Source organism: Pagrus major, chromosome 24 (assembly GCF_040436345.1).
Source record: "Pagrus major chromosome 24, Pma_NU_1.0".
Classification (NCBI taxonomy): Eukaryota; Metazoa; Chordata; class Actinopteri; order Spariformes; family Sparidae; genus Pagrus; species Pagrus major.
Genome location: NC_133238.1, coordinates 20,225,698 through 20,239,334, shown reverse-complemented (window position 1 = coordinate 20,239,334; position 13,637 = coordinate 20,225,698). Strand labels below are relative to the sequence as shown.

Below are 13,637 nucleotides of genomic sequence, written 5' to 3'. Positions count from 1 at the left end.
CTTGATTTCTTTAACACTTCTTTACTGACTGTACTTTTTAATTGGTAATTGATTGGGGTGTCAAGATGAGCTGCAGTTACTGAAGGCCTCTTCTAAAAGACTCCATTAGTTTTGATGTCTCTGGGCTCACAGAGGATGTTTGACCTGGGCTGTCGCACTGGGGACTGTAATGACCAGAGTACATCAATCAGAATGACATCAAAGTTTAGACATTTCACAGTTTGACTACAGACTGAATGTGCTCGTCAGGAAAAAATGTCATTGTTCATTTGTTCAAAAGTGCAGTAACAACTTTCCATCCATACAAATGACAGCATTGTGTTTGGAAAACTAATCAAACAAGGCATAAGCAAGGGGTAAACCACCCATTTTGAATGCCAAAGTTCGACTCAGCCTGTGAAAACTGTTGCATAATATCTTCTGCTGCTCTTGAGGAGCTTGAATTACATTCGTCTGGTATGTCAGCTTTGGCTTGGAGACTACAAATTCTTAATGATGTCATCAATCGAATTTGGATAAAATGGGTGGTGCAGCCTCATTAGAGATACTATAAAGTTGGACTATGGGTGTGTAGGATCGAGGGTTTTTGGAGTTTGGCCCGTACTAAGCTACAAGTTAAGATGTCTCTGGCTCTTGTGTCAAGTCTCTTGCAAGTCTTCCAAAACTTATGAAGGGTACTAAATGGTTAGAGTACTCTTCGACAATGCAGTAACTTATCTTTGACACACCAACTGTGTCCTTCATTTCAATGCCAGTAGTACACACCTAATGAGCCATGCAGACGGAAGAAGTAGCCAAGGCACGGTAGCCAGGATGTGATCTGAGGAGCGAAGAAGAAGGCTTGTCCCGATAACTCGAACTACTGTAACCCATGTCAAGACCCTGCTGCTGTGTGGTCTTACAAAAATTCTTAAGAAGAAGGTTGGTAGGATGGTCAAACAAAGGACTTTGACACTGAAGGCCGGGATATTCACCCCATCTACCACAATTATAGCAACTATGACAACCTTTTCCTGATCTTAAGCATGTTGTTCTTCCAAATGTTGAAAAACAAGGTACACATGGATCACGCTGAAATCCAGTGACAAGCGACCAATTCTATCGTTTTAGGTCTGAGAACTTTCTGCAATGTCACTCATTCATTTCAAGTAAAATAAGCAAATAACTACTCAAAATTGGAATGAATGGAAAGATATAAATACTGATTAAAGAATATGTAAAGACTTTACATTAGCTCCATATGCTAATTGATGTTATTCCACTAATGTGCTGATCCAAAGACTTGCCTAAAATAGACATTACCCGATAACAGAAAGAAATGCAGCTTACCTCACTTTTGCCAGTAAAGCCGAAAGGAATCCCTTTGGACATCCCCGCGAAGTCCAAGTGAAGGTAACAGGATCCATTGAGCAAAATATTTCATCTCAAATCATTTGCTAAAGCCCGTGTCTCTGTGTGTCCTTTAGCGAGCACGGGCTGTAGGTGTAAGTCCACCCTAGATCATGTAGCATTAGCAGCCACCACCATGGTCCCTTTCAACAGCTTTAACCCCGCTGAAGAGTGGTGAGACAGAGAGAGGGATCCTTTCTCCTGAATGTCAAACCACTCAGGCCTTCTGGTTTAGTGTGTTATTCAGTAGCTACATTTGAATATCTTTTAAAAAAAATTACACTTTTAACCTTTGAAGGCTTCTTAGACTTAACTCAGCTCATGTTATCTGTCTCTCTCCCTCCCATCTCACTGCTTCACCCCCAACTCCCTCAGGTTGGGAACGACAGCTGCACCACCACGGATAGGTCACATTTCTTGGGCTGCCATGTCTGACCCACACACACACACACGCACGCACACACACACGCTCTCACGCTCCCAGCCCTTTAGATAAGCTTATCAACCAAAATGTGTGTGTGCGAGACAGGCAGAGACAGCATGCGTGTGACAGTTGGAGTCGCTATAAAAAGAAAGTCTAAGAATAAAGACAGGACTTAGTGATTCATACAACTGTAGGGCAGTGATATAACAATACAATGTAGTATAAGTGGAACAATTGCAGCAGACACAATAGAAAATGTTAATCAAACAATTTAAGCAGCTCATTTGTAGTGTTATAACAACTGAATATCTGTATCGTTTTCATTGCGGGTTAGGGTTAAACATGTTCCCCTCTTTTTTATCTTTATACTTGTTATTGTCTTTAGTTAAATACGTTGATTATAAGCTTTGTTACACCGAGCCATGTACGTTATTCTGTGATAAAGTGCAGTAGTACATATAAATATGATTGCAAATACACTGGCAATGTAAAAACACATGATGATACACAGATTTCACCAGGGACACGGGACGGGTGCTGAGCATCAGTCTTTATAATGGCGTTGTTGTAAACGCTGCACGAGCTTCATGTTTTTGTGACTATTTGAATGGCTAGAATAGCCTGTATGTAATCGTAACTAACAATAATTTCCAACAATTTGAGTGTTTTGCTCCACGGCAGACGGCAAACTTTGAACACCAGCCACATCAACAACAGTCAACAACAGCAGGATCTGAAGAGGTAGAGAAATTCCACAGACTCCCTTTAAAAAATCTCTCAATTTTGTAAGTTGTCAAGTGTGGAGAAACTTTATAAACTTTGTAAAACTCTTTCCATGACAAATTCTTAATTATTTGGGCCTTCTTGTAAATTCGGCATATGTTTTATATTAAATTCCTTCTTACTTTGTGCAAAAAGCATCCAAAAGTGTCCATTTGTCCCAGTGATGTACGTGGTTATTTCAATGTAGAGCGGGGTAGAGTGTCACACTTATCAGTTGAATGCTTTTATGATGCCTCGTTTAAGGGGGTGCTGCAGCTCCGTCAACACCCCTAGTTCCTGCGTCAGTGGATACCAACAGCATTATACTATTGGCTCTATATGCTTTTTTTATTTTGTTGAATATCATTTTTTTTTGTATTATTATTTCACAAAGACGCTGCGTATCAAAACATTTCCTCGATAAAATATTGCTTGCAGCTCTAAGGTGTGCTGAAAAAAACAAAAAAAAAGCTGTTGAACCCTAAGGTGTGCTAACATTGAGCAAAACCAAATATATACACGCCACGGGGCGTATTGCTTTATTCATACTGTTACACTCAGCTGTCATGCTTTTGAGAGAAACTTTAGAGTTGATGCCAATGTGTCAAAACTTCAAACTTCAAAACTTTAAACCTCAAACTTAGGAACTTCAGATCTTTTTTAAGGATCTAAATTTGGATTATGTAGTAAAGACCAACCCTCGTCCAGCAATTAGTGGTCGTCTTTTCAATACCAGAGTGCAATTGTACCAAAAGTCAGTTCTGCCTTACAGACATTCTGCCAAAATACATGAAATTACATAATGTTCACAGTTTGGGTCTGGCAGACCGGGCAATTTTACATCAAACCGACTGTCTTGACTTTAGAGAGTCAGTAATTTTGGCCATGGAAATTATATCAGTGTGGTTCAGCCTTGGAGTTATTAGATACAGACATATGCTTAGATAATAAAGCATATGGCACACAGTGCCTTCCTCACAATGTGTGTCTTTCAGAGTTTCTTCCAATGTTTTTATCCTCCAATTCATTCTGTGAGAAAAGTACAGTACAGTGCGGGCAGGACAGTGTTTAATCAAGCGCGATCAAATATACATAAGTAACATATGACTAATATTTGATGTTCTATGTGAGATCCAGACATTGTTTATTGCTTGAGGAGATTTAGGGTGTGAACTGAATGACACAAGTGAGAAAAAGAGTTTTGAGTTTGCCTCTAATGACAGTCATCTGAACATTATGTTCAATTTGGCAGTTTTACTAATTTAACTCTCAAAAAAATATTTTTCTACATCAGAATCAGATTAAATGATTGAGTTTCTTTTATTGCACCTATAATAACCCGAAAAGTACCAACATAGCCAAACCACTGCAGTTTATGAAACTGAAAAAAATGTTGTGACTCTCAGCATCTTGTTTCTTTGACTGAATGAAACACAACTTTTATAAACCATGCTAAAGTCATAAGGGAGGAGTGTGGACGTCCACAGGCCAGGACTGTCACGCCAGAATCCAGGGTTCGCATCGGAATTGAATCTATAGGATTCACGTATCTTAAAAGGCCCTATTTGTAACGAAAGTTGATTTTTGAGTCTCCTTCCCAACTAATCAAACACTGACGCTTTGGGATTGTAAGACGGGTCAGCCACCATCCCTGTGCTTCAGTATTTGACGAGTTGGGTGGACCTCTTACAAATAGGTCCTTTAAGGTTTGGGAAAAATCTAGATTTGGATTAGATGTCAGTAATTAGAGTTGCGGCCTCGTGGTTGTATGACTCTGCGCACGAGTCAAGTTGCTGTTCCAGAGCTATGGCGTTCAATAATGGAGAGAACATTTTTATGTTACAGTGAAGTTCACCTTTGACCTTTTGGATATCAAATGTCATACCTTGATCATGTTATCCTATTAAGACACTTGCGTAAAATTTTATTGGAATTATCGTACAACTTCTTGAGTTATGCGAGGTCACAGAAATCTTGTCCTTTGACTTCTGGCCACCAAATTCTAATCAGTTCATTTCTTCATGAGTCATCGTGGAGGTTTGTACCAAATTTGAATAACTTCCCTCACTGCATTTCTTCATTTTTTTAAACAGATTTTTATTGATTTTCAACAAGAAAATGTTACACACTGCACCATCATGTTTCTAATGCACTACTAAACTAAAAATAAGAACACTAAAAAATAAAAACATCCATTCATTCCCAGCAGAGAAGTGTCCTAGTCAACCGAAGCCGTCCCTCAACCTGACATTACAAACAGAAGTTCCCTTTATATTGTACTGGATACAGACGCATTATTGATGAGTATGGCCTCATATATTGGTCACGTCAGCCTCCTCACTGCGTTTCTGATATGTCATTCACCTGGATGGGATGCCCTGAGGCACAGTGACCTTGACCTTTGATCTTTGGCACTAAAATTTAATTGGCTCACCCTCAAATCCGACATTTGTACCAAATTTAAAGAAATTCTGTCGAGGCGTTCTTGAGATACGGCGCTCACAAGAGTGGAATGGACAGAAAGACGGACAAGTCGAAAACATAATGCCTCCGGCCACCGAGTGCGACCTACAAAATGGGCAATTCGGGCCCATGTACATGAATCCTTAAGATAACGTTTTCATCTCTAATTCACAAACTGCCTTGATAGTGATGGTTTACAGCCTGAAGGCCATCGATAGAAACAGGACCATCCGTGTTTGGAGACTCTTCTTACCCTCTAGGCTAAAGGTTCAGGCAGACAGGTTTGTCCCATGACTCCTGTGTACTAACGCCTTCAAGCGTTTAAATAGGTATAATTTATAACCAATCAGAAGTATTCCAGCCCAGGAGGAGGGACAAAAATAAAGCTTTAAAAACCGATGCCGGGAGAAGTATAGTTGTATTGTTGTATTCCAGATCTGTAGCGTTCTTCTCCTGCAATCTGAGGAAACCACGACGACACTGTCACGATGCTCGCCATCAAATTGACAATCTTGGCCTGTGAGTATATGATTTGTAAGAGTAACTTAATTATTTTATTAAGCTCTTTATTTAATTGATTTCTTTGTTTGATTTGTTCTAGATCTTTCAGTCCTGGCTGCTGCCCGGTACACCTCATCTACGCTGAGTTATTACAATTTCTATGATCCTCACATTTCCTTGCATTATTTGATTTTGTTTGAATTGGTTGCTTGTTCAACTTAACTTTTTTTTATTGCCAAGATGTTTTTTTCTAACTTGTTCACTTTATTCTGTAAAGCACAATTCATATTTCACAGTCCTGAAGAAATCAAATAATTCATCCATTCACCAGAAATATGCAAATATTAGACTAAACAACCAAAATTAAATAAAGTGTCTGGTAAGTGCTGATGTTTGTCAACTGATGTACTTCTACGTCTACTCCTGTTTCTTTTTCTGCAGAAGTCGATATCGCATGTCCTGGAGTTAACAACGAGCTGCGATGTCGTATGTATTCTGTTATTTATTGAGATTTTAAAATAATATGAAATGCATTCATTCTCACCACCTTCCTTACTCTCTCAGGCTTCAGGTCCTTTCTTCCCTCTCCGTCCTTCACGCATTGTTACTGCTTTACTGTATTCATCCATGTTTTTTGTGTGTTCAGCTAAAGGATCTACGATTGCCGTAAGGTACATAAACCATGGTGCCCAAAGCGCTAAAATCTGCGCTGCCAGAAACAAGCTTGCCTGGACCACTAGACTGAACTGCGTGAACCCGCAGTTGGTGCATTGGGTCAAGATGATGTAAGAGTTTTTTTATTCTGTTTACTTTATTATGGATGTTTATCTTGTGGACTGTGTCTGAGCAAAAGTTAGATTAAGTAAACTCACTTCCAATGGTTTTATTAAAAAGTCATTGAGGCCCGAAGAGGTCAAATTGTCAAACATTGCACAAAAACAGCAAATATTTTTAAAAATTCCAAATATGTAGAAATCATCTAACAACCCTTTGGAGGGTGGGTGACCTCTAGTTTGGGAACCAAACTAACTAACTGTATATAAAGTCGTAGTAAACGTTTCTCCACCTCGAGCTGACGTGACCTTTTCTAATGTTTCTCTAGCTGTGACAAAACCGAACGCTGCCGACTGCCCAAGCCCAATCCGAGGATGTTTAAAAAGAACTGCGGAGACCCAAAAAATGCATTTATTCAGATCCACTACGTCTGCCCCAAAAACACACACGGTGAGTTCTTTTAACACACTAAATGACTTTCTGGTGTAAGGCATTTTGATTCTGCAGATGTCAGTGAAGGTGCTGGGGATCTTTAGGATCGCAATCTGAGATCTCACCTTATATCCTGATGTTTTGACAGATGTGTATAACGCTGTTGCCTGTGAAGGACAGGATGCCCAGATGAAGTGTGGTAAGAATGTGTCTATAATCCTGTCTGCATAGAAATGTTTGGCTATTGGAAAAGTATCACGAATCTCTTCATGATGTTCTTGAAAAATACACTTTAATCTTTAATAATATGTTGCATACATTTTGTGTAAAATGTTATAATTTAGATTTACAGCAGGATGGTTCAATTATTTTTAAAAAACTGTACAAAATTTAGATTAACAGAATTGTAAATCTTTTTATATGTTTATATATAGTTTTCTATAATAAATAAATGTAAATATGTTTCCATCATGAAGTTGACTGTGACATAGATTGTGCCCCGAAAAATGTATCCACCATTTTACAGCCGCTTCATTCACAATGTAAGCTTGTGGGAAAAAACTCTTTTTGGGCCCTTGTGCATCACGTGATGTCGTAATTCCACTTTTTGGCCACTACGAGAGTTTCCTTCTTCCTGGCGGCTTGGGGATTCAGCTTTCAGGTTATCAAACACAATACACTTTTATCTTATCCGTGTTATGACACATTTGTCTTCATCTCCCTCAGAGCAAGGATGCATTAAGGTTGTCAAAGCCTATTTTGGACGTCGTGATCAGACAACCTGCACCAACACCCCTACGATGATGACGTTCTGTACAAGTACCGATGCTGATGGATACGTCAAAAAGACGTGCGTATTTAATCATAAGACAAAAGATTTTTAGTTGTGGCAAAGGGAATAAGATATTTGTACAAAACAGTTTTTTCTTGAATGTAATTTTAATTACTATTTCTGTTATAGAATAATAATTGTGTCAAGTAAACAGGAGTAGCAGTAGCACTTCTCTCTGTATCATTACGAGGAGTCAATCAATCAAAATGGCTGGCGTATTTTTTCAATGTGGAATTAATTTTTTATTTAATTTGGTTTTATTTTGAATCTGTCCACAGGTGTAACGGACAAAAAGTGTGCAGTGTGAAAGCCGACGCTAAAACACTGGGAAAGCCTCAGCCGTGTGATGCTCTTCCCAAGTACCTTAATGTGGATTATGTTTGTCAGAAGGTGAGCAGAATAAAAAAGGCATGTGCTGTGGATGTTTCTGCAAAGAGTTAAACCTCCTGAAGTGTCACGTAATAACTGTGGATGTTTATTTTTTTTGTTGTCGTCATTTTTAGCGCCGTTGCAACTGACACCATCGTCCCAGAGAGGAACGTTGACGCTCTTTTCAGCGGTCACATATCAGGAAGATATGTCCATCCAAGATGTGATTGGATGAATTAATAAAAGAGTGCAACTAATCATCGTGTTTATGTTTTCTTTTTATGTTGAAAGTCAATACTGCCGTTATCTTATTTTGAAGTTATTCTTAAGGTATCCTGTGATGCCAAACCTAAGATGTAAGTTAATATTATATAATTTAAACAGGAGTTACTGTACTCAACCAATCAGGATTTCCTTTGACATATTCATTATGTTTTCTTACATTAAACGGTGTTTCAAGAAAATGTAAGCTAAAGTAAATGTTCCAATATTGAGGTAATTATAAGCAACACATGTAATATTGATGTAGTTTTCCTTCGCTCAGTTATCTTAAGGCTTTTCCATTCATCAATATTATAATAGGACAAAAGTTAATGACCAGTTACAGTTGAAATATGAGCGGAATCAGTGGACTAGACTGAATTATGCCAAATATTTCTTCTACATGTGCTGAGTTTTGGCTAAAACCTGTCTAATGTCAGTGGCATGAAACACATCTGGTGATGTTTCACTGCCCTCTTCTGGTAAAAACAGTAAATGTTACTTTCAGATTGCATACTATAATCTACCTGTACCTTTAAAGTATCAACAGCAAAATGACTCATTATGGAGAACAGCTGATTTCAGAATAATACAGTATATCATATTTCTAATTAATTATTACAAGCTAATTTTAATCCATGCATATTCTGCTGGGTGGTGAGTTAATTCCCCCGCAGGGATCAGTTCATCATTTATTGGTCCAGTTAGATTTTATCATATATTTATTAGAGATTTTATATACAGTTTTAATTTATCATATTATTAATCTGAATCTACATTAACAGAAGTTATCAGATACATGTAGTGCAGTAGAAGTATAAAGAAGAAGAAAATGACAAGAACAAAACAACAATTACTTTGGATTTTTACTTACAGTACTGCAGTTAATGTACTCCTTCCACCACTGATTACTCTGTAAATATTCTGTGATAGTTTCATTTTTATTTTGAGCAGTAACTTTATTTTCAATGGAAATTTGGTTTGCAGGCAGGTATTCAAGTATGGAATAGGATTAGGGCCACTGTGAAAAAAATAAATGAATAAAAAACTTTTTTTTAAACTTTTTTCAACATTTTTTCCTCAGAAGTCTGACTTTTTTATTTTTTTCCAGTGGCCCTTATCCTCTTACGTATTAAACATGTAAGTCACTTGAACAAACTTATGACAATAATGTGGTAAAAGACATAAAAGCACAAGGGTAATCAGATGATCTTCATGTCATTTCTGCTCCATGACGACGAAGCAAAATCCATCTTCTGATTAATACTATTAAATGTGGTTTAAAGCTCAGAAAATAACAAGTGCACCTTGATTTAAGATGTTTCAAAACACTACCGATGATGTTTGGTTTCCTTTTGTGAACATCTGGTCTTCGGCCTGTTACACAGCTGATAAAATGTCCTCGCACAGAAACACACATTATGAAAAGATATTTCTCTGAGACACATGGGAAGGATTCAAGGCCGGTCAGATAAAGGAGGCACAGGCAGGTTTCCTGTACAGTAGAGAAAGGCTTTTTGTTTAATGGGAAAGCAGCTGTGTGTGAGATATGGCCGTTAGCAATGTCAAGAAATTATTTTCCACATATTGTGGTTGATTACTGGACAAATTTGATCCTTTTTCAAGTCGACTATGTGAACTGAAAGCAGCTCTGCAGGACACAAAATAAAAAAAATAAAATATGCAGACTCGTTCCCTCAGTACTGTGTGAAACAGATAATGCAACGTCCCAACCGTCAAGGTCATTCTTCGCTATCTTCCATTTGTGCAACAAAATGCTTTTGCTGGCAGACTTCACTCAGACTCAGATAGCTGCAGAGCCAAACAAATATGTGTGAGAGTAAGGAAAGTCACAGAGGGGAGGTCGTTTTATAGAGCTAATTCTCCGGACCGGTAAAATAGTCAAACTTCCATTTTGGTACAAGGTATTTTATGGTCTAAACAGTCATGGTCTCCTGTGCTCTCTTCATCCTGGGTCCTCTGTGGGTCCACATTCTGACACAAGCCTGCCTGGGAGAGGAGCTGCCCCGGGAAGCGGTGGTGTCCTGGTTCAGAGAGCGGCTTCTGGAGGGCCTCGGGCTGGAGGAGCCTCCTACAACCACAGTACAGAGTCCTGACGGGGATACAGCGCAGCCAGAAGCGAGGCAAGCACCGTGGAGGGCCCCCAGGACGAGCAGGACAGCGTGGGTCAACCGTGGAACCAGTCCGGACCAGGAAACATCTCAGATTATTGTGTTCCCCAGCTCCGGTGAGAGGCTTTGATGTTATTTATTTTATTTTTTTACCTGAATACGTCAATTTTGGAGCCTAGTTTTTGTTCTTTAATCAGAATAATTAGATTTTTTAAAACCTTTGATGAACTGATCATCAACCCAACCATTCATTGAAGTCATACAGATTTTTTTTTTTACTAGTAAACTAAAAACTGCACAATTTCTTTACAATATAGCAAAGTTTTCTTATATTCTTATTGTAACTGCACAACAAAACTGACCTGATCATGTGAACATGGGTCACAAACTTTATCCAAACAGTGCTTTTGTTAGTGTGCAGACCTGACAAGTACGCATTACCATCTGTTTTCTGTAGCAGGTTTAGGGTTTGAGATAACAGTATATAAAACAAGATTTTTGCGAGAGGAAGACAGATTTGACCCACGAGTGCCCATTTAGTCTTTATGGGATTTTTTTTTTTTTAAATAAAGGCTGCTGATAGTGAAAACCGATAGTGATCATATTTACTTTTAAAATAAAATATGAAAATACAATGTAATTGTAATTTAACCAAAATAAAAGCTCCTCCCAACTGAAACATCCACAGAAAACTGAAAATATAAATGAAGTATATTTTATTGATGAGTAACAGTTCTATATTAAAAGTCACATTAAATCATATTTCATTTAAAAAGTAGTTGTATTCAATCGATCACTATTAGTTTTTTTTAATAAAATCCATTCCTCATACAAACAGCTTCCATGCTGATTTTGAGGTCATTTAATGTTTCTTCTTTGAAACAACATTTAACATGTGTGTATTGATTATGTTTTGCTTATCTTACTGCGGAAACAGCATACTTTTAATTTGTTTTTGGGTATTTGCCTTTCCTTCATTGTGTTATGTAGCATTTTTGTGCATGTAAAAGGTCTGCAAAGTGAAAAATAAATACACCCCAGTCGGTCAGCAGACATACAGCTGCTACTGCTGTAGCCCCGTTATTTTAGATCACACTACCTTGGTCGGTATGACCCGCCCTACACTGCCTCTGATTGGCTACATCCTCCCCGATAAGTAATGCGCATGTGCAATCTCACCGAAGATTGAACAGAGGCGAGATGTCTCACTCCGTAGCTAAAATGGAGCGTTCAAGACACATTGTGTAAGGGGCTGCTGCAGCAATGCACCATATGAGAAAAATAATGTGTCCTGGGTCCTGGAGTACAAGTTGCACCACTGGTGATCAGCAAAAACAAGATTTTAACGAGGCGTAAAGTGACTTCTTATAAACATTCTGGATGTATGACTTCTTATTTGTTGGTCTGACAGAGTCCACACACTAAAGTCTAAGAAAATCCCAAATAGTCCAATCAAAAGCTTTACTGACTGCTCTCTAATTTTACTTTGGCAGACTCCGCCTGTGCCACATCTGACTCAGCTCTTGGAGAAACCGCCAGCAGCCACTTCACATATTACTTCCAGCCCTCCATGAACAACCACGACACCCTGGTCACATCTGCCCACTTCTGGTTCTATGCAGGGGAAGGAGCCACCGGCAACTCCTCCACCCAGCTGTTCATCGTCACCTCGGCCCAGCAGCCTCTTCAGGCAGCAGAGGCTCCGTCCACAATGAGCTCAGATGGATGGAGCACCTACCACCTGGATCAGAACCTGCTGGCCTCTGTGGCTAAGGGCCCTTTTCTGCTGCAGGTCCGCTGTCCGGCCTGCCAGTGCCACGGCGACCAACCAGACAAGATGCCCTTCCTTCACCTCCATGCTCGGCCTCGTGCTCCTGTCCGCTCACCCCGCCGGGCACCGCTAACCATCCCCTGGTCTCCCTCTGCTATCGACCTGCTCCAGAGGCCCTCTCAGGAGAGACCCCAGCACAGCGACTGCCACCGAGCAGAGATCGAGATCAGCTTTGAGGAGCTGGGCTGGGACAACTGGATCGTCCATCCCAAGGTGCTGACCTTCTACTACTGTCACGGGAACTGCTCGGCCTGGGATCGGACCACCACCGTGCTGGGGATCACGCAGTGCTGTGCTCCGGTCCCCGGGACCATGAGGTCCCTGAGGATCACCACGACCTCTGACGGCGGGTACTCGTTCAAGTATGAGACCTTGCCCAACATTATACCTGAGGAGTGTACCTGTATCTGAACATTAAAGATTAAAGGGCCAGTTCACCCAAATTACAAATTAATTTTTTTACTTACAGAAGATTACAATGTGAATTTATTGTCATTTTTTAAAACACAAGGGTTTAAAAAACTATGTTTGAGTCTCACAGCCTGGGGAAGGAAGCTGCTGCATAGTCTGGTGGTATGGCAGCGGATACTTCTGTATCTTGTGCTGAGGTTTTGAGATTTCTGCGTCTGACTGGAACTGCTTTCTGATTAACTCGAAGAAATAGTCCCTATGAAAACCCTCAACAGCAGAGTCCGTGACAGGATCATTATTTTGTGGAATAACATGTTGATGTTCAGTTTCTAGCATTTTTCTTTGAACTCCTCTGACAGACATGTTAGCGAAATCCAAAGCTTGAAAATAAAATAAAAGCTGTCTTCACCTGCTGTGTCTGCCATTAGGATGGCCATAAATAACACGTTCATATCTCCTCTGTTGCGTTAAAATAAGTGGCACAAGATTAGATTAGAGTAGAAAAGTTAGAAAATGTGATGTGTAATTGGGGTGAACTGGGCCTTTAAATGACATGTTTTAAGCTACAATCTGTAAACAAACTTAGTAAAGGTCAGTTTGTATTGCTGTTCCTTAGTGTTGTGATCCTCACCTGTAGAGGGCAGTGTCGGCCTACTTTTACACTGAATGGTTCCACATCAATACCTTCACATACTGTGTGACTTCTCCTGTTATTAACTGATATAGCACACATGTATGATATTAAATCATGTATTTAAATATGGAGCTCTATTGTGTTCTGTAAATACCAACAATATGACTGCTGCACGGAGAACATTTCACACTAGATCCGCATTTTTACTTTCTTTTATGTCCATGTGTTTGTAGTGTTAATTCAGGCTGCACAATTAGTTGAAATATTATTGAAATATGGCCGAGTACAGTATCCAACATCGCTTGTGGTTTAATTCTTTGATAAAAGGTAAAGTCTTCTAAATATGTCACAACATACATGAAGCATTGTGAGGCTACTGAGCCTTCAGATCCTGTTCTTCAGATCCTTGTTTGGTACAAACC

At 39.4% G+C, this 13,637-nt stretch overlaps 2 protein-coding genes across 2 annotated transcripts; both read left to right on the top strand.

The window, feature by feature from the left end:
* Window positions 1-5,434: 5,434 nt before the first annotated feature.
* Window positions 5,435-8,130, top strand: LOC140992387 (L-rhamnose-binding lectin CSL3-like). Its single transcript, XM_073462699.1, has 9 exons — window positions 5,435-5,557; window positions 5,640-5,684; window positions 5,981-6,025; window positions 6,186-6,324; window positions 6,642-6,763; window positions 6,894-6,944; window positions 7,472-7,595; window positions 7,856-7,967; window positions 8,081-8,130. Exons 1-9 carry the CDS (start codon window positions 5,527-5,529, stop codon window positions 8,093-8,095), a joined length of 684 nt encoding a protein of 227 aa, XP_073318800.1. The 5' UTR covers window positions 5,435-5,526; the 3' UTR covers window positions 8,096-8,130.
* Window positions 8,131-10,154: 2,024 nt separating this feature from the next.
* Window positions 10,155-12,595, top strand: inha (inhibin subunit alpha). Its single transcript, XM_073462669.1, has 2 exons — window positions 10,155-10,455; window positions 11,833-12,595. The coding sequence occupies exons 1-2, from the start codon at window positions 10,155-10,157 to the stop codon at window positions 12,579-12,581; spliced, it is 1,050 nt and encodes a 349-aa protein (XP_073318770.1). The 3' UTR covers window positions 12,582-12,595.
* The last annotated feature ends 1,042 nt before the right edge of the window (window positions 12,596-13,637 follow it).